Source organism: Hibiscus syriacus, unplaced genomic scaffold (assembly GCF_006381635.1).
Source record: "Hibiscus syriacus cultivar Baekdansim isolate YM2019G1 unplaced genomic scaffold, ASM638163v2 tig00110017_pilon, whole genome shotgun sequence".
Taxonomy (NCBI): Eukaryota; Viridiplantae; Streptophyta; class Magnoliopsida; order Malvales; family Malvaceae; genus Hibiscus; species Hibiscus syriacus.
Genome location: NW_024062565.1, coordinates 934006 through 953516, shown reverse-complemented (window position 1 = coordinate 953516; position 19511 = coordinate 934006). Strand labels below are relative to the sequence as shown.

The following is a 19511-nucleotide window of genomic DNA, read 5'->3' as shown; positions in this document are numbered from 1 at the left end:
TACTGTTGGGCAGCTTTAAGACTTTGTGTAGACTATACACGTGTGTGTATTTTTTGTGTATAGTCACAAAAAGAGAGGTGAAAGAAAAGTTTGTTTTAGTATTTAACTTTTAAATTTTTTTAAATTATATTTAAAGTTTAGTTTTTATTTCATTTTAGTACATGTCATTAAAAATTTTAGTTTTTGTTTTATTTTAGTACCTCGTTCAAAATTTAACATTAAATTTTAAAAAAAAACTGAAAATTTATGTACTAAATGCATTAAGTTTTTAACATGTTGCTAAAATAAAATGAAAATTAAATTTTAAATATACTTTTTAAAAAATGAAAGTTTAGATTGAAAAAATAATTAAAATTAATAATTAAAATATTAAATACGTAGTTTACCCATGATTCTTTGACAACATTGAAAATATGTACTCAGACCCTGCACTGAACCATTGAATGCAATAAAGACTAGAGAGATTCCAACATCACGCGAGGAATGTTGTGTGTTCATTATAAAATCTGAATTTGTGGGTTCATATTTATTTTTAAAATTAAATTTTTTATATTAATTATTTATTTTACCCAAGATATCCATCCACGTATCTCATGATCTTCAAGCATCACAAACAAGTTGCATAAATCCATCACGCCATGAACTAAATCAAGAAGCTTCCATATTATACATATATATATATCATAGTCGAGGAAAATTCTGATGAACCCTAAATCAAAAACTACACTACACTATGTCATACAAAATATCATATCTTTATACACCCTGAGCTCTTGTCTGCTATTTTTGCTAACCTACAGAACCCCAAATTTCTTCAAGCTCAAACACGGAGATTGAACACAGATTCCAAATCGGGAGGGGTAAAGAACTCCCTAACTCCATTGTAATGGCATCTTAGTGTAGGCCTACGCTTCCTTGGAGCTAAAGGGCATGTCAATTTCTCTGGTATCTTTGCTTCTCTTGAAGTTGGAGTTGTTGAACATCTCTCTTCTTCTTCTTCGATTTCTTTAGATGTCGACTTCGTGATTATCGGCTTCAATGAAGTCAGTATCGAGATTCCGGCGATTACCCATTCCTGCCCTTCGGAATCCAATACTCCATCCAGCTGCTGCTTCTTGGAAACCCCCATTTTTTATGCAGAAACAAAAGAACCCTAGCTTGAAGATGGCTCAAAACAGATAAAAAAAACAAGGGCAAAGGAGCTTTCTTTGAATAAAATGAGCCAAAGCTTGAGTATTTTTCTCAGAACCCAAGCTTGAAGATGGCTCTAAACAGATAAAAAAAACAAGGGAAAAGGTGTTTTGTTGTAATAAAATGAGCCAAAGATTGAGTTTTTTTTCTCCCTCAAAGGAATCAAAAGGCTTTGAATTTGAGGGAAGATAAGAAAGAGATGATTTTAGCTAAGCTTTTGATTTCTTAAAGGGGGAGAAATGGTGGCTGCCCGGATATATACGGGCAGCCCGAGGGGAATTATTATTTGTTTTTGGCGCCAAATTTGGGTAGGCTGATGAGCAACGGCTCTTTTTCCCGCCGAGATTTGTGGAAGTTTACGACTTTGGCCTTCTTTTGCTTGGACATGAATATTGATTTCTTCTTCTTCTGGGGAGTGATGCTATCCGGTCTCGCAGTCGGGGCACAATCACCGGCGTGATGCCACAAACGACGCAATTACGTCGTCGTTCCGTACACATGTACGGGTCGGGGGCCATATTTTAGTTAAAATATTCATCGATCGATATATTTTTTGATAAATTTAAAAAAATATAAGGTAATATATATTCGAATACTTTCAAATTTTTGACAGTAAAAGTTTATACCCCAACACGCTATACTTAAACTAGATTTTAAATGATAACAATAGATTCCCGAACCATTGAGTTAAAATCTTTTATAAATACGACATTGGTGTCAGGGAGTTAGAGTTTAGACTTTATAATTCTATATTCATGATTTAGGGATTAGAGATTAGAGATTATGGTTGAGTTTTATTTATGGATTAAAAATTCATGTACTATGTTTTTAGTTCAATTAAGTCTCCTTCAATAAAATCTATCTTTTTTTAATTAATGTTAAAATAAAATATAAATTTCATTGGTGCATTTAATATTTAAATTAGATTAATATTTACTTTAACTATTAAAAATTAAAAGATCCTTTTAATTTGAATATTAGTAAGATAATTATTGTGCTAACCAGCTAGATTAAACACAAGTTTTAAAAAAATCTCCATTAGTTTTTCGGTGATAGGCAAAGGCAATGATAGTTCGTGATCTCTGTAGGTGTGCTACTATAATTGATTATCTAGTTGGTGTATTATGAGAGACAGACGACCAACGAACTCGAGTACCAAATGAGTGGTCAAAAAATTGTCTTAAGAAAACTATGTAGCGACAAACCTCAACTGTTTCTGAATGAGTATTTTAATTTCCATTTATCTTTGATTTAGTTTTAGGAGGTTTAACCTTTTTTTTCAGGTTCAATTTCGTCTCATATTGTTATTTTACGTAACAATCTCAATATAGAGTAAATTCGTTCTTTTTCTTGATTTTATAATAATATTTCATCGTTATTATTTTCTATATCATTATTAGATTAACGTGATATTTCTATCAGTTAAAAATTTTACATTATCTTAAATGAAAATAATATAAATGAAAACAAGGTCTTAAGATTAAATCAAGATAATTTTAGATAAGATATATAATGAAATTCTAAATGAAACCCAATATCCTAAGATGTGTGTAAATAATATTGACAATATGATGAAATTGTTGAACTTCTACGTTAGTGTAAATAGATAACAAGTTATGGGAACGTTAAGAGGATATGAGAAGACAATTTCCTCATCTCTTTGTACAGCTAAAATTTGAGGACGAATTTTCTTAAGGGGGAGAATTGTAATACCCCAAACATCGGGTCAGTGACTAAAATTTAAGAATTTAAAATTTAGTGGTTGAATTTGATAAATTAAAAAGTTTAATGACTATTTTTTGTAAATTTGTGTATAGGACTTGTTAGCAAAGATAGAAGAGTGGAAGGGCATTATGGTCTTTTGTCAATAAATGAATTTAAAATTCATTTTTAAAGGATTTAAGGCATACGTGAAATAGAGATAAGGGAGAAAAGTCTGGAAACTGGTATATTTTCTCTTATTCACTTCTTCCATCGTAAACTCCATTGTTAAGGGAAGTTGATTTCAAGTTGGTTGTTTCTTTAAATTTTGGTTTGGTTTTGAAGCCTTGAGTGGTATAGAAGCTTAAGGAAAGCTTAAGGATGAATAAAACTAAGAGTTTGGTGAATTAATGATAAATTAGCAAAATGGGGTTTTAAGGGATTTGATGAGATGGATTAGTATTTGGATTTCTAATGATATATTTGACTTGTCAAGGGTTTAATTAAGAAGTTATAAGTATTAGAAAAGATTAAAAACGTGTTTGAATATTTGGTGTGATTTTTAGTTCAAAGCGTTCTATGAAGAAATTTATATGTTATAAGGGGATTTATGGAGGTAGATTAGTTATGATAAGTGATAATAAGTTTGAGGGTATGAATGGAGCTAAAAGCTTAAGATTTAGGTGAAGCGTGGGAAAATTTCGAATTGAAAGAGGTCAAATATGGGTTCGGGTATCGGTATTGTAAGCACAATACCGATACTATAAGGGTAAATTGAAGAAAAATGTATGAATCGGATGAACAATATTGATATTGATTGAATTAGTATCGATACTGATGCGGAGGTATCGATATTGTAATTGAAATGAAATTACATAATGTCAAAATGGTATCGATATTGAAGTGGACATCGGTACTATTGTCCATTGAGGAGAAGTATTGGTACTGTAGGAGGTGTATCGATACTATTCAGTATGAGATTCTAAATTGGATGGTTTATTTTGTTTATGTAAATGCGTATTGGTTAATTGTTAATCAAGATTCGGTATTTATCTTGAATACGTTGACGTGTAGATTTAGATCGAAAGCTTATTGAACGAAGCGATATAGTATGAGATTGAATGAAAGGAAAATGACTTTATTTAGAACTTACATGAGGCAAAGGTAAGTGCAACTAATTTATTTTATATTAGATATGATGACGACTTGCGATAAGCTAACCTCGAAGTTTTCGATCGAAAACGGTTTATTTATTTTATGCAAAAATTTTATGATGCTTTATTTAAAGTGTATTTTCAAATTATTGTTTTGGTTTTATTGGTATGTGAAAAATGTTATACGTGAATATGTTTTATATGAAAATGTTTTATGTGAATGTGCTCTACGTGGACAAGAGACACTTTGAATAACGAAATTAGAGGTATAGTTGACATGCCAATAGTCGAGGGTTCTACGCGATCCTTCGGGATAAATCTATATGGTACTTTGAGACAATTCTACGTGATCCTTTGGGACAAATTCTACGTGACACTTCGGTGCAAATTATATGAGCAGTTGTGATTGCCAATATACTCAAATATCTTGAGTTCTTAGTTATATGCATTGGACTAAAATAATAAAGTGAGATAATTTGAATATATATTTATATTATAAAAGGTAGTTTGATTTCAGGATAAAGTGTTTTAATATGGATTGATTAATTAATTATTTTTAAATGTTATATTATATTCATTATTATCTTATTAAGTCATCAATTTAGCGGGTGATTGTTAAAATTTTTAATTGATTATAAAATGATCTCATACGTGAATATATATATATATATATATATATATATATATATATATATATATATATATATATCATTAAATTATTCTTCTACTGCCTTGATTTGCATTTCTGCATAGTAATAATTAGTTGACGCACTTCACAAGAATTTGAAATTTTTTCCATTCAAACAATTCAGCTAATTAATGCACGAAAGAAAATAAAAAATTTGGTCCAAAAATCAAAGCTCATGAGAAGAAGAAAAAAAAGGAATCCAATGTTCATAAAAGTATAAAGGAATCCTAAGAACAAGAAGATTCTATAAACCAATGAAATTAGGGTAAATTATAAATTTCATCACTATACTTTATATCTCTCCGATTTTGGTCACTATGTCGTTAAATTGTTAACGACATTAAAAAAGACACAGTTTTGAGAAAACAAATTTTTTGCTAAAACAACATCATTTTTCATCTATATAACAACTTATTTTAACGTCATTAACTATTTAACGGTTGAGTGATAAAAAAATCCGATGTAGAAAATATTTAAAACACAATAAGTGAAATAAAAGATAGAGTAAAGTTCACTTGCTAAATTTGTAGTTTACCCTAAAAATAATAATGACGGCCCAGTTCCCTACTTATTTCACGGACCAATTGTCGCCTCTCCTTTTCAATTTTCAAACGCGGTTTTGGTTTCACCGCCGCCCTTTTTGGGTGGCTCTGCCCGTGCCCGGGGTTTCTTTATTGGCGGGAAAATTAGCTCTAAATTTACGAAATTTAGGGTTTTCTCTCGAGTCGGAAGGGATTTAAATAATCCACTGGGTTTACTGCTTAAGGCGGCTGCCGTTTTTGGTAGTGTGAATCAGTGAGTCCACTGGGGTTTCCTTTCTAATCTCAGCCGTCGAAAAGGATCATAGTGGGTCCTGTTTATCGGGTACATGAATAATTGAATTTTTTTATTAAAGTTTAATTATAAAATAAGTGTTTAATTTATATTGTTTTTTAAATTGGTGTTATTTTAGGTGTTTAGGTCTTAGCGACCGTTAATTTTGTTTAAATGACACGTGTTATAATTTGATAATTTTAGAAACTTAAATTTTAAAAAACTTTAAAAATTTTATTTTTGAGTCTTAATTTTTGAAAACCCCTAAAAAAACCCAATCGAAGTTCACTGACAGCGACGGGAAACGACATCGAGGATGGATGGTCGAACAACCAACACCCAGATGGACAATAAAGACTGAAAATCGATGGCAAAGGGTAACGTCGTCGCTTCTCCTTTGTGTTCTCTTTTATCGTAGTGTCATCGACCGTTGAAGCACTACCCACTGGCCATCCCTTTGTCGCACAAGTCCATCTATCAATCATAAGGTTCCACTTCTAGCCACCCCTATGTCGTCGACCAACTAGGAAATTAGGTTTTTTAGATTTGGAAATTAGGATTTTTATGAACTGTGACATATTTTGTATAAAATAGAAAAGTTTATGATTTTTTAATATAATAATATTTTAAAGTTTTTTAATAAAATTTTCAACTTTTAACGAGCTTTTTTTAATGATGATTACATCCGAACGCCTAAAGTAGTAACATTTGAAATGTTAGACACTTTAATAATTCAAAAAAAAAAAAGTTTGAGCACCTATTTAGGAAAAACGATATACAGTTTAAGCACTTATTTTATAATTAAGTCATTTATTAATTTATGATGCTTACAAGTGATAGTATTTGTTCTAAATACTTCTGATCATTTAACAACGAGTGCTCAAATACCTTGTAAAGTCGTTGGTGCTTGAACTTGAAAACTCTAAGAATAACAACAATTTATTTAACCATTGAAATCGCTTAATTTGGGCTAATAATCGAAACATTTCAATCATTATAGTTGTGCTCAATAATATCATATAGTTTACATACATGACTAATATAATTGCACGAATCATTGATTCCTTAATCTAAAAATTCACGGTCAATGTTGGTTCAAAGGCTTAATTGATTTAATTTCTTAATTTGAGGACTTAATTTAATTTTTCAATGATTTAATTGGGTGTGTAAAATTCAAGAAATTAATAGATTTTTTTCTTAAAAGTTTGGGTAAAGTACATAAATGGTCCACTGACTATATGATATTAATTTATTGAGTCTCTAAACTATTAAAAGTTACAAAATAATCCTCCAACTATAGGGAGTTGCTTTGTCGAGTGCTTTGACTATTAAAAGTTACAAATTGGTCATCCAACTATTCATTATGCTTCAAACTCGTTATTTTTCGTTAAAAATCTAACGACAAACTAAGCTATACATCGATCTACCGATTGAGTTATGATAAAAATATGATCTCATAATCTCAGATGACTATCATATCTCAGCCAACATGTTAACGTCCAACTCAGACTTCCGCTAATTTTTTAACGAAAAAGGACGAGTTTGGAATATAATGAATAATTGAGCGACCCTTTTATAACTTTTAATAGTCGAGTAACTCAACAAAGTAATTCCTTATAGTCAATAGACAATTTTGTAACTTTTAATAGTCAAATGACTCAATAAAGCAATATCCCATAATCGAAGGACCATTTGTATACTTTACCCTAAAAGTTTATAGATTTCAAACACCCTTAAAACAAAAATAAAATAAAATACTTTACCCTAAAAGTTTATAGATTACAAATTACTACCATTAATACATTAACCCTTGAATGTAGGCATGAAAAAAAATTAAAGATATCATAAAATAATAATTGTGTATAATTATGTTTAGAATATTATATAATCATTTAAATTTTATTTGTAAAATAGGGCGAATAAATGTTTGGGTTCAAGGTGGATGCCCCAACTCTCTTGGGCTTAGACATGATAAAGCCTACTAGCTCGTAGGCCTTTGTGTTAAGGCCCAGCTCAAAATCTCAAACGACTATCATATCTCAGTCTATATATTAACGTCAAACTCAAACTACCATAATTTTTTTAATGAGAAATAATCATCAATAGTATCCTTCAATTTGTGTTACATGTTCCGATGTCAAGCTGCAAACAACAGTCACTGTTCTACCTGGAAGTACTCTTGCTGTGGATGCTCCAAAGGAGATGCTGACAAATGTTCCTCTTCCCTCTCAAGGATTTAGCTTTTCTGTGAAGTTCAGGTTTGTAGAATATTTTTGTGTTTCTAAGCTTGTTATGCCAACTTGCAACTCGACTCCCTATGGGTATTCTAAAATTTTAAGTGTTTAAGAAGACGTTTTACGGAAGATCCACCTGGTAAAGTGCATAAATGGTCCCCGACTATAGGTATTGCTTTATTGAATTCTTAGACTATTAAAAGTTACAAAATGGTCACCTGATTAATCATTATGTTTCAAGCTTGTCATTTTTTATAAAAAAAATTGATGACAGTTTGAGTTGTTCCCTTTTTTGAATTTCAATTTTCATTAACTTCAAAGAATATATGACAATTTTTTGGAGCTGGCTGACCATCTTTGGCATAATAAAGGACTGATGGTTATTTATTAAGTTGTGTTTTGAGCAAAACAAATAACGATGTGTAAGCAAAATTTTTAACTCTTACCATACACCAGTGGCATAAATGACAAGATCAAGATCAACGCCATAGGAAGCAGTAAAGGAGCTCCATATGACTGTAGGGTAGACCCTCCTTTTGTCGGGTATCTCTCTCTCTCTCTCTCTCTCTTATTCAAGTTTGAATGTTCTTGTATATAATAATTGTATTATTTATGATGGTTTTTGTTTTCTGCAGCTATGCCAACCCGTGGATGGATCATGACACTGGCGATTCATTTTGCATATTCTTCCCTCACTCTCCAGAGCATTTGGTCCGCACCGCACCCAAGTTGAAGGACATGAAACCTTACATTTATGTTTCTGTCAATGCTTCAAAGAAATAACACAGCCATGTTTCTGGATCTGCATCTGCACTTTTTGTCGGGGGATTTTCCATAGTTCAAATGGGGGAGGTAACACTTGCGTTGTATTCGTGGATTCTTCCGGATGTGGCATAAGATCATCGAACTATTAGTATTGGATTTATATTTCAAATGAACTGTTTCAGTTATAATAAGTTTTATCGCATCAAACACGAATAGGGATCACGGATTATTTTCTGAATGTTTTGTGTGTTTCAGGATACAACACAGTTGAATCTGACACCAGACTCTAACACGACGCTCGTAACCATCTTGGGAAATACAGGTAAAATGACTCGGGCAAACGCACCGCCTCTTTCTTTGCATCTCCTTGCTGATACATAAGTCCATTCTTGCTGCAACTCCATCTCCCACTTCTTTTGTACTGATGCATTCCATAGTTCCTTTTGTCTATCAAATATTATTTCCCTCTTTCATATGATCTTTGTAGATGTTGAAATCCACTGGCGCAGCCGGGATTTGTTAAAGATAAAACCCGTCCACGAAGAAGGATTTGGAGCTGCTGGCCATGTGCAGTATGAGGTGAGACTGCCCATTCTTATCGTCTAAAAAAATTGTTCTGTCAAAGCAGTGTGTATCGTCCGAAATGAGCAATTGTTAGCTGCAAAGCTACTTTTTTGATCTTACTGTATCTGCAATTCACGTAAAAGTGTCAAGTGCCAAGCGGTTCACCGATAAAATCATCGTCACACTCCCATCCACCGGTCAGCTTAGTCTCGAATCCGGATTCTGTTTTTACGAGTACAATGTCGAATAGCTTCTCATCTATTATTTCTTCTTATTTTAGGTCAAAGAGCAGAATTGGATGTTAACTATGAACCAGATGAGAAACTTGAACCAAAAGCTACTATTAATGTCTTCTTTTGGGCAAAGGTTATGGTTAATTGTAATCACAGTGATTGTTGGCTTCATATGTTTCTTCTACCGACCTCTTGGACGATCCCAGCCACCACGCACTCTCAAGCCTACTTCAATCATACCGGCACCCGTCACACCCGACCGGAGAAGCCCCCTAGGTTTTGATGAACAATCTCTGACATTACAGCAAAATAGGTTTTTAGCGGCATTTTTTAGTCATAAAACGTCGCTAATGGTTATGATTTTTTACGGTGTTTTTTCCATAACCGTTGCTAAAGATAATGACTTCTAGTGGCGTGTTAGAAAACGCCGCTATATATGTTGTTCTTTTGTGGCGTTTTAAAATAACCGCCAGTAAATGTTGTAACATTTAAAGTTCTACTATTTTGCCGTGTTGGTTGAAAAATGCCTCTATAAATTGATCTTATTGTGGCATTTATAAAAAACGCCGCTAATGTTATCATATCGTGGCGTTTGGAAGGAAAATACCACTATATGTTTACAGTTAGTGGTATTTACTCTCAAAACATCGTTGTAAAACAATTTTGAAGTAGTGTGAGAACCCCGCAACCCTCTGTAGTTTACGTGAGAAGAAGGATCGATGAAACTCTGTATTATTGATAGAGGGTAGGAGGTCTAATCCCCAAAACACTTATTATTTGTCTTTCATTGAACTTAATTTTTGTTGTTGTATTGCTCGGAAGTTAGAATCTGGCGAAAAGTTTGCCAAATTTTGTTGTATGTATGTATACGTACAGGCAAAACTTATAACCTCAAATTTTAATGACTGGTGGATCGAATCTTCTGATCGCAAACACAATAGTTAAAAATTAGAGTAAATTATTATTTTAGTATCAAAATTATCAATTTTGTTCCCTTTCAGTACCTAAACTTTGAATGTTTTTAAAAACCATATAAAAAGTTTAATTTTTATTTCATTTTAGTACCATTGTTCAAAATTTAACATTAAGTTTTGATTTTTTTTGAAAGTTTAGGTACTAAAATAGAGCAAAATTGATAATTTAAATACTAAATGCGTTTAAGTTTGCCAAATTTTGTTGTATGTATGTATACGTACAAGCAAAACTTATAACCTTAAATTTTAATGACTGGAAGATCGAATCATCAGATCGCTAACACAATAGTTAAAAATTTGGGTAAATTACGTGTTTAGTACCCAAACTTCAATTTTGGTCTCTTTTAGTACCTAAACTTTGAATTTTAAAAAAATCATATCTAAAGTTTAGTTGTTGTTTCATTTTAGTATCATTGTTCAAAATTTAACATTAAGTTTTGATTTTTTTTTGAAAGTTTAGGTATTAAAATGGACCAAAATTGAAAATTTAGGTACTAACACGCTAAGTTTGTAACGGTGTGTACTAAAATGAAACAAAAACTAAAAGTTAACATAGTTTTGAAAAAAGTGAAAGTCTAAGTACTAAAATGGACTAAAATTGATAATTTATATAATAAATGTATAGTTTACCCTAAGAATTATTAAATTATTCTTTCATTTAAATAATAATTAATATTATAATAATAATTTTAATATATTTTTTGGATAAAGTTTACAATGATCCTCGACTATAGGATATTATTTTATTAAGTCCATTGACTATTAAAAGTTATAAAATATTTCTCCGACTAGAGTGTTGTTTTGTTAAGTCCCTCGACTATTAAAAGTTACAAAATATTCACTTGACTATTCATTATGTTTCAAACTCGTCATTTTTCATTAAAAATTGATGACATTCTGAGTTGAACGTTAATTAGTTAACTGTGATATAATAAAATATGATCCTAAAATCTTAAATAATTATTATATTTTAGCCATCATGTTAACGTTTTGGTCAGACAAAAATGACGAGTTTGAAACATATTAAAAAATTAGGTGATATTTTGTAATTTTTAATAGTCGAATGACTCAACAAAGCAACACTCTATAGTTAAAAGATCATTTTATAATTTTTAATAGTTGAGAGATTTAATAAAACAATACATTATAGTCAGAAAATCATTTTATATTTTACCCTATACTTTTATAATCCTTAAATAAAATAATCAGAAATTACTCAATTAAAACATACTGAGACGATACCTACTTGATTTGGAAATGATCAAAATGACCTTATAATCATTAAATTAATCTTTTATACGATTTATAATTTAAAAATAAATAAATAATATAAACTAGTTATTTATAAAATAAAAAATAAAGGCTTAATTATAAAATAAGTACTTAAGCTATAGTGCTTTTTATGAATATGTGTTTGAACTTTTTTGAATAGTTCAAGTATCTAACGTGACAAATGTTACCACTTTAGGTGTCTGGGTCGTAAACGCCTTTAATTTTCTCGGTTAAATGATACATGTTATATTCTGATAATTTTAAAAATTTTATTTAAAATTAAAACTATATTTAGAAAAAACAAATTTTTTTTTGAAATATCCAAAAACTTTGAAAATATTCATTTCAACACCTAAACCCATACTAGCCGCCATCCTTTGTCGTCGACGAAGCTCCACTCAACCTCGCCTCCCTAGGCAATCAATAAACTAAGGAATCACGGCCGACGTATAGTATCCTGAGAACCCTAAGTTAAAAATCACAACTCCACGTAATCCCGACAACCAATCGACGATAACTATGGCAACGTATGAGTTGGAAGATGGTAGGGTCTACGTCAACAGCGGCGGGTTAAGGATTTAGGATTTTTAGGGATTTGAGATTTTTTTGTAATTTAATAGAAATTAGTGTTTCTATAAATATAATGATATTTTTAATTTTAAAAAATCAAAATTACCAAAATATGACATGTGTCACTTAACAACAACGACGACTCATGCACCTAAAATGATAACGTTTGTAACATTAGACACCTGAGTCATTCAAAAAAAATGTTTGAGCACCTATTTGTAAAAAGCGCTATAATTTGACACTTATTTTATAATTAAGCCAAAACAATAAATAAATAAAATTAATATTATTATTAGTGTAACATATAAACTAATATAAAATCAAATATATATTATTTAAACGAATAATATTTTGTAACAAATAAGCAAACATTAAACAACGTTCTTACACAGCCTTGCCTTTTTAGCCAATAATAACTGTCGGTGGTTTCTATTTAAGGGTTCCTATTTTAACTTCAAATGCTTTAGAAAAAACCCATTTTTAGGGTTCAGCTTTCTTTCTTTCCCTACTCTGCCGATGGACCCTCGAGGCGGTGAACCACTTCCCGTCGCCGAAACCAACGATTTCAATCCCTCCGGCGACAAATCTCACCCTCACACCGGCGATGGCGCCAGCCCCGGGTAAATTTGTTTCCACTTTTTATCTTTGTTTCCTGAGAAAAAAAATTGGGGGAAAATCTTGAAATTTTTGAATACCCATTGCTTAATGTCATTTAAAAAACGTAAATTGACTGAAAACTAGATTGGCTCGTTCTTTAAATGTATATGTACTTTTAGATTTACTCTGTTTCCTGTGAAAATGATAGAAAGAAAAATTAAAGATAAAACTTGAGCCTTTTTTCTTTACCATTTAGTTAATGACTTGGAAAATATATGTGAATTTAAGTGAAATGAAAATACCCATTTTTTTTCTTTTTTTTTCAATTGTTTTCATAAAAAGTCTGGTTTTGTATGTCATTTTATAATGAAGATGAAAACGAAAGAAGAGGAATTAGGGTTCTTCTTTTCTCTTTTTTGCTTTAGACTTTTGTAGGATTGTTTTGATATGTTTAGAGGTATTTGTTTCTTTGAAAGGTCGCTTTTAGCATGAATACTTTGGAAGTGATTAATGATTTATATTCGATATTTGGAAATTTGCAGCAAAATTTTTGTAGGAGGTTTAGCGAGAGAGACAAGTTCTGGTTAGTTCTTTAGCTTGTTTGTTAGAGATTTTTTTTCCTTAATCGCATTGAATATTATAGCACGAATTGCTTCGTCTGTAGTCTGTGCCGATTCGGTTGTTTTCCGTATTTTATGCAGCACAATTTCTTGAGCATTTTGGTAAATATGGTGAAATTACGGATTCTGTGATAATGAAGGACCGGAATACGGGACAGCCTCGTGGGTTCGGGTTTGTGACTTATGCAGAGCCTTCTGTGGTTGATAAAGTCATCGAGGACACTCATGTTATTAATGGGAAACAAGTGAGAATCAGCTATAGTCTCAATGTTAAGTTGATTGTTATGTTTCCTCACTGTAGTACGGTATACGCTGCTTCGGTTTTGACTTGAGGTTCTGTTCGTTGGCTCACTTTTTGGCCTATTAGGTAGAGATCAAGAGAACAATACCAAAAGGAGCTGCCGGAGGTAAAGATTTCAAGACCAGAAAGATTTTTGTAGGTGGAATTCCTTCAACTGTATCTGAAGGTGATACAAATCTTTTCCTTTCTTCAATGCATATAACATTGAAGATTGAAGCCATTTGTCTGAAATGTCATCCAACTATTCATTATGCTTCAAACTCGTTATTTTTCTTTAAAAATCTAACGACAAACTAAGCTATACATCGACCTACCGATTGAGTTATGATAAAAATATGATCTCATAATCTCAGATGACTATCATATCTCAGCCAACATGTTAACGTCCAACTCAGACGTCCGCTAATTTTTTAACGAAAAAGGACGAGTTTGGAATATAATGAATAATTGAGCGATCCTTTTGTAACTTTTAATAGTCGAGTAACTCAACAAAGTAATTCCTTATAGTCAATAGACAATTTTGTAACTTTTAATAGTCAAATGACTCAATAAAGCAATATCCCATAATCGAAGGACTATTTGTATACTTTACCCTAAAAGTTTATAGATTTCAAACACCCTTAAAACAAAAAAAATAAAATACTTTACCCTAAAAGTTTATAGATTACAAATTACTACCATTAATACATTAACCCTTGAATGTAGGCATGAAAAAAAATTAAAGATATCATAAAATAATAATTGTGTATAATTATGTTTAGAATATTATATAATCATTTAAATTTTATTTGTAAAATAGGGCGAATAAATGTTTGGGTTCAAGGTGGATGCCCCAACTCTCTTGGGCTTAGACATGATAAAGCCTATTAGCTCGTAGGCCTTTGTGTTAAGGCCCAGCTCAAAATCTCAAACGACTATCATATCTCAGTCAATATATTAACGTTCAACTCAAACTACCATAATTTTTTTAATGAGAAATAATCATCAATAGTATCCTTCAATTTGTGTTACATGTTCCGATGTCAAGCTGCAAACAACAGTCACTGTTCTACCTGGAAGTACTCTTGCTGTGGATGCTCCAAAGGAGATGCTGACAAATGTTCCTCTTCCCTCTCAAGGATTTAGCTTTTCTGTGAAGTTCAGGTTTGTAGAATATTTTTGTGTTTCTAAGCTTGTTATGCCAACTTGCAACTCGACTCCCTATGGGTATTCTAAAATTTTAAGTGTTTAAGAAGACGTTTTACGGAAGATCCACCTGGTAAAGTGCATAAATGGTCCCCGACTATAGGTATTGCTTTATTGAATTCTTAGACTATTAAAAGTTACAAAATGGTCACCTGATTAATCATTATGTTTCAAGCTTGTCATTTTTTATAAAAAAATTTGATGACAGTTTGAGTTGTTCCCTTTTTTAAATTTCAATTTTCATTAACTTCAAAGAATATATGACAATTTTTTGGAGCTGGCTGACCATCTTTGGCATAATAAAGGACTGATGGTTATTTATTAAGTTGTGTTTTGAGCAAAACAAATAACGATGTGTAAGGAAAATTTTTAACTCTTACCATACACCAGTGGCATAAATGACAAGATCAAGATCAACGCCATAGGAAGCAGTAAAGGAGCTCCATATGACTGTAGGGTAGACCCTCCTTTTATCGGGTATCTCTCTCTCTCTCTCTCTCTCTCTTATTCAAGTTTGAATGTTCTTGTATATAATAATTGTATTATTTATGATGATTAATTTTGTTTTCTGCAGCTATGCCAAGCCGTGGATGGATCATGACACTGGCGATTCATTTTGCCTATTCTTCCCTTACTCTCCAGAGCAATTGTTCCGCACCGCACCCAAGTTGAAGGACATGAAACCTTACATTTATGTTTCTATCAATGCTTCAAAGAAAGAACACAGCCATGTTTCTGGATCTGCATCTGCACTTCTTGTCGGGGGATTTTCCATAGTTCAAATGGGAGAGGTAACACTTGCGTTGTATTCGTCGATTCCTCCGGATGTGGCATAAGATCATTGAACTATTAGTATTGCATTTATATTTCAAATGAACTGTTTCAATTATAATAAGTTTTATCGCATCAAACACGAATAGGGATCACGGATTATTTTCTGAATGTTTTCTGTGTTTCAGGATACAACACAGTTGAATCTGACACCAGACTCTAACACGACGCTCGTAACCATCTTGGGAAATACAGGTAAAATGACTCGGGCAAACGCACCGCCTCTTTCTTTGCATCTCCTTGCTGATACATAAGTCCATTCTTGCTGCAACTCCATCTCCCACTTCTTTTGTACTGATGCATTCCATAGTTCCATTTGTCTATCAAATATTATTTCCCTCTTTCATATGATCTTTGTAGATGTTGAAATCCACTGGCGCAGCCGGGATTTGTTAAAGATAAAACCCGTCCACGAAGAAGGATTTGGAGCTGCTGGCCATGTGCAGTATGAGGTGAGACTGCCCATTCTTATCGTCTAAAAAAATTGTTCTGTCAAAGCAGTGTGTATCGTCCGAAATGAGCAATTGTTAGCTGCAAAGCTACTTTTTTGATCTTACTGTATCTGCAATTCACGTAAAAGTGTCAAGTGCCAAGCGGTTCACCGATAAAATCATCGTCACACTCCCATCCACCGGTCAGCTTAGTCTCGAATCCGGATTCTGTTTTTACGAGTACAATGTCGAATAGCTTCTCATCTATTATTTCTTCTTATTTTAGGTCAAAGAGCAGAATTGGATGTTAACTATGAACCAGATGAGAAACTTGAACCAAAAGCTACTATTAATGTCTTCTTTTGGGCAAAGGTTATGGTTAATTGTAATCACAGTGATTGTTGGCTTCATATGTTTCTTCTACCGACCTCTTGGACGATCCCAGCCACCACGCACTCTCAAGCCTACTTCAATCATACCGGCACCCGTCACACCCGACCGGAGAAGCCCCCTAGGTTTTGATGAACAATCTCTGACATTACAGCAAAATAAGTTTTTAGCGGCATTTTTTAGTCATAAAACGTCGCTAATGGTTATGAATTTTTACGGTGTTTTTTCATAACCGTCGCTAAAGATAATGACTTTTAGCGGCGTTGTTATAAAACGCCGCTATATATGTTGTTATTTTGTGGCGTTTTAAAATAACCACCAGTAAATGTTGTAACATTTAAAGTTCTACTATTTTGCCGTGTTTGTTGAAAAATGCCTCTGTAAATTGATCTTATTGTGGCATTTGTAAAAAACGCCGCTAATGTTACCATATCGTGGCGTTTGGAAGGAAAATGCCACTATATGTTTACAGTCAGTGGTATTTACTCTCAAAACGTCGTTGTAAAACAATTTTGAAGTAGTGTGAGAACCCCGCAACCCTTTGTAGTTTACGTGAGAAAAAGGATCGATGAAACTCTGTATTATTGATAGAGGGTAGGAGGTCTAATCCCCAAAACACTTATTATTTGTCTTTCATTGAACTTAATTTTTGTTGTTGTATTGCTCGGAAGTTAGAATCTGGCGAAAAGTTTGCCAAATTTTGTTGTATGTATGTATACGTACAGGCAAAACTTATAACCTCGAATTTTAATGACTGGAGGATCGAATCTTCTATCGCTAACACAATAGTTAAAAATTATAGTAAATTATGCGTTTAGTACTAAAATTATCAATTTTGATCCCTTTCAGTACCTAAACTTTGAATGTTTTTAAAAACCATATCTAAAGTTCAATTTTTATTTCATTTTAGTACCATTGTTCAAAATTTAACATTAAGTTTTGATATTTTTTTGAAAGTTTAGGTATTAAAATAGAGCAAAATTGATAATTTAAGTACTAAATGATTTAAGTTTATAACGTGTTAAGTTTGCCAAATTTTGTTGTATGTATGTATACGTACAAGCAAAACTTATAACCTTAAATTTTAATGATTGGACGATCGAATCATCTGATCGCTAACACAATAGTTAAAAATTTGGGTAAATTACGTGTTTAGTACCCAAACTTCAATTTTGGTCTCTTTTAGTACCAAAACTTTGAATTTTTAAAAAATCATATCTAAAGTTTAGTTGTTGTTTCATTTTAGTATCATTGTTCAAAATTTAACATTAAGTTTTGATTTTTTTTGAAAGTTTAGGTATTAAAATTGACCAAAATTGAAAATTTAGGTACTAACACGCTAAGTTTGTAACGGTGTATACTAAACTGAAATAAAAACTAAAAGTTAGCATGATTTTGAAAAAAGTGAAAGTCTAGGTACTAAAATTGACTAAAATTGATAATTTATATAATAAATGTATAGTTTACCCTAAGAATTATTAAATTATTCTTTCATTTAAATAATAATTAATATTATAATAATAATTTTAATATATTTTTTGGATAAAGTTTACAATGATCCTCGACTATAGGGTATTATTTTATTAAGTCCATCGACTATTAAAAGTTATAAAATGGTTCTCCGACTAGAGTGTTGCTTTGTTAAGTCCCTCAACTATTAAAAGTTACAAAATATTCACTTGACTATTCATTATGTTTCAAACTCGTCATTTTTCATTAAAAATTGATGGCATTCTGAGTTGAACGTTAATTAGTTGACTGTGATATAATAAAATATGATCCTAAAATCTTAAATAATTATTATATTTTAGCCATCATGTTAACGTTTTGGTCAGACAAAAATGACGAGTTTGAAACATATTAAAAAATTAGGTGATATTTTGTAATTTTTAATAGTCGAATGACTCAACAAAACAACACTCTATAGTTAAAAGATCATTTTATAATTTTTAATAGTTGAAAGATTTAATAAAACAATACATTATAGTTAGAAAGTCATTTTATATTTTACCCTATACTTTTATAATCCTTAAATAAAATAATCAGAAATTACTCAATTAAAACTTACTGAGACGATACCTACTTGATTTGGAAATGATCAAAATGACCTTATAATCATTAAATTAATCTTTTATACGATTTATAATTTAAAAATAAATAAATAATATAAACTATTTATTTATAAAATAAAAAATAAAGGCTTAATTATAAAATAAGTACTTAAGCTATAGTGCTTTTTATGAATATGTGTTTGAACTTTTTTGAATAGTTCAAGTATCTAACGTGACAAATGTTACCACTTTAGGTGTCTGGGTCGTAAACGCCTTTAATTTTCTCGGTTAAATGATAAATGTCATATTCTGATAATTTTAAAAATTTTATTTAAAATTAAAACTATATTTAGAAAAAACACAAAATTTTTGAAATATCCAAAAACTTTGAAAACATTCATTTTAACACCTAAACCCATACTAGCTTGCCGTCCTTTGTCGTCGACGAAGCTCCACCCAACTTCGCCTCCCTAGGCAATCAATAAACTAAGGAATCACGACCGACGTATAGTATCCCGATAACCCTAAGATAAAAATCACAACCCCACGTAATCCTGACAACCAATCGACGATAACTATGGCGACGTATGAGTTGGAAGATGGTAGGGACTACGTCAACAGCGGCGGGTTAAGGATTTAGGATTTTTAGGGATTTGAGATTTTTTTTTAATTTAATAGAAATTAGTGTTTCTATAAATATAATGATATTTTTAATTTTAAAAAATCAAAATTACCAAAATATGACATGTGTCACTTAAAAACAACTACGACTCATGCACCTAAAATGATAACATTTGTAACATTAGACACCTAAATCATTCAAAAAAAATGTTTGGGCACCTATTTGTAAAAAGCGCTATAATTTGACACTTTATTTTATAATTAAGCCAAAACAATAAATAAATAAAATTAATATTATTATTAGTGTAACATATAAACTAATATA

General features: G+C 31.4%; 2 protein-coding genes across 2 annotated transcripts; one reads left to right on the top strand and one right to left on the bottom strand.

The window, feature by feature from the left end:
* Window positions 1-714: 714 nt before the first annotated feature.
* On the bottom strand, window positions 715-1236 carry LOC120212895 (cyclin-dependent protein kinase inhibitor SMR6-like). The gene has a single exon (XM_039211084.1). The coding sequence runs from the start codon at window positions 1127-1129 to the stop codon at window positions 821-823; it is 309 nt and encodes a 102-aa protein (XP_039067015.1). The 5' UTR covers window positions 1130-1236; the 3' UTR covers window positions 715-820.
* A 6234-nt stretch (window positions 1237-7470) lies between these two features.
* On the top strand, window positions 7471-16646 carry LOC120212964 (nuclear pore complex protein GP210-like). Its single transcript, XM_039211130.1, has 8 exons — window positions 7471-7485; window positions 7654-7805; window positions 8238-8324; window positions 15437-15653; window positions 15822-15888; window positions 16054-16148; window positions 16270-16327; window positions 16411-16646. The coding sequence occupies exons 1-8, from the start codon at window positions 7471-7473 to the stop codon at window positions 16644-16646; spliced, it is 927 nt and encodes a 308-aa protein (XP_039067061.1).
* The last annotated feature ends 2865 nt before the right edge of the window (window positions 16647-19511 follow it).

Coding starts and splice junctions, on each gene's coding strand:
- LOC120212964 (XM_039211130.1), top strand. Junction 8,325..15,436: donor GTAGACCCTCCTTTTGTCGG/GTATCTCTCTCT, acceptor TGTTTTCTGCAG/CTATGCCAAGCCGTGGATGG. Junction 15,889..16,053: donor AACCATCTTGGGAAATACAG/GTAAAATGACTC, acceptor TGATCTTTGTAG/ATGTTGAAATCCACTGGCGC.
- LOC120212895 (XM_039211084.1), bottom strand. CDS start 1,129: ATGGGGGTTTCCAAGAAGCAGCAGCTGGATGGAGTATTGGATTCCGAA.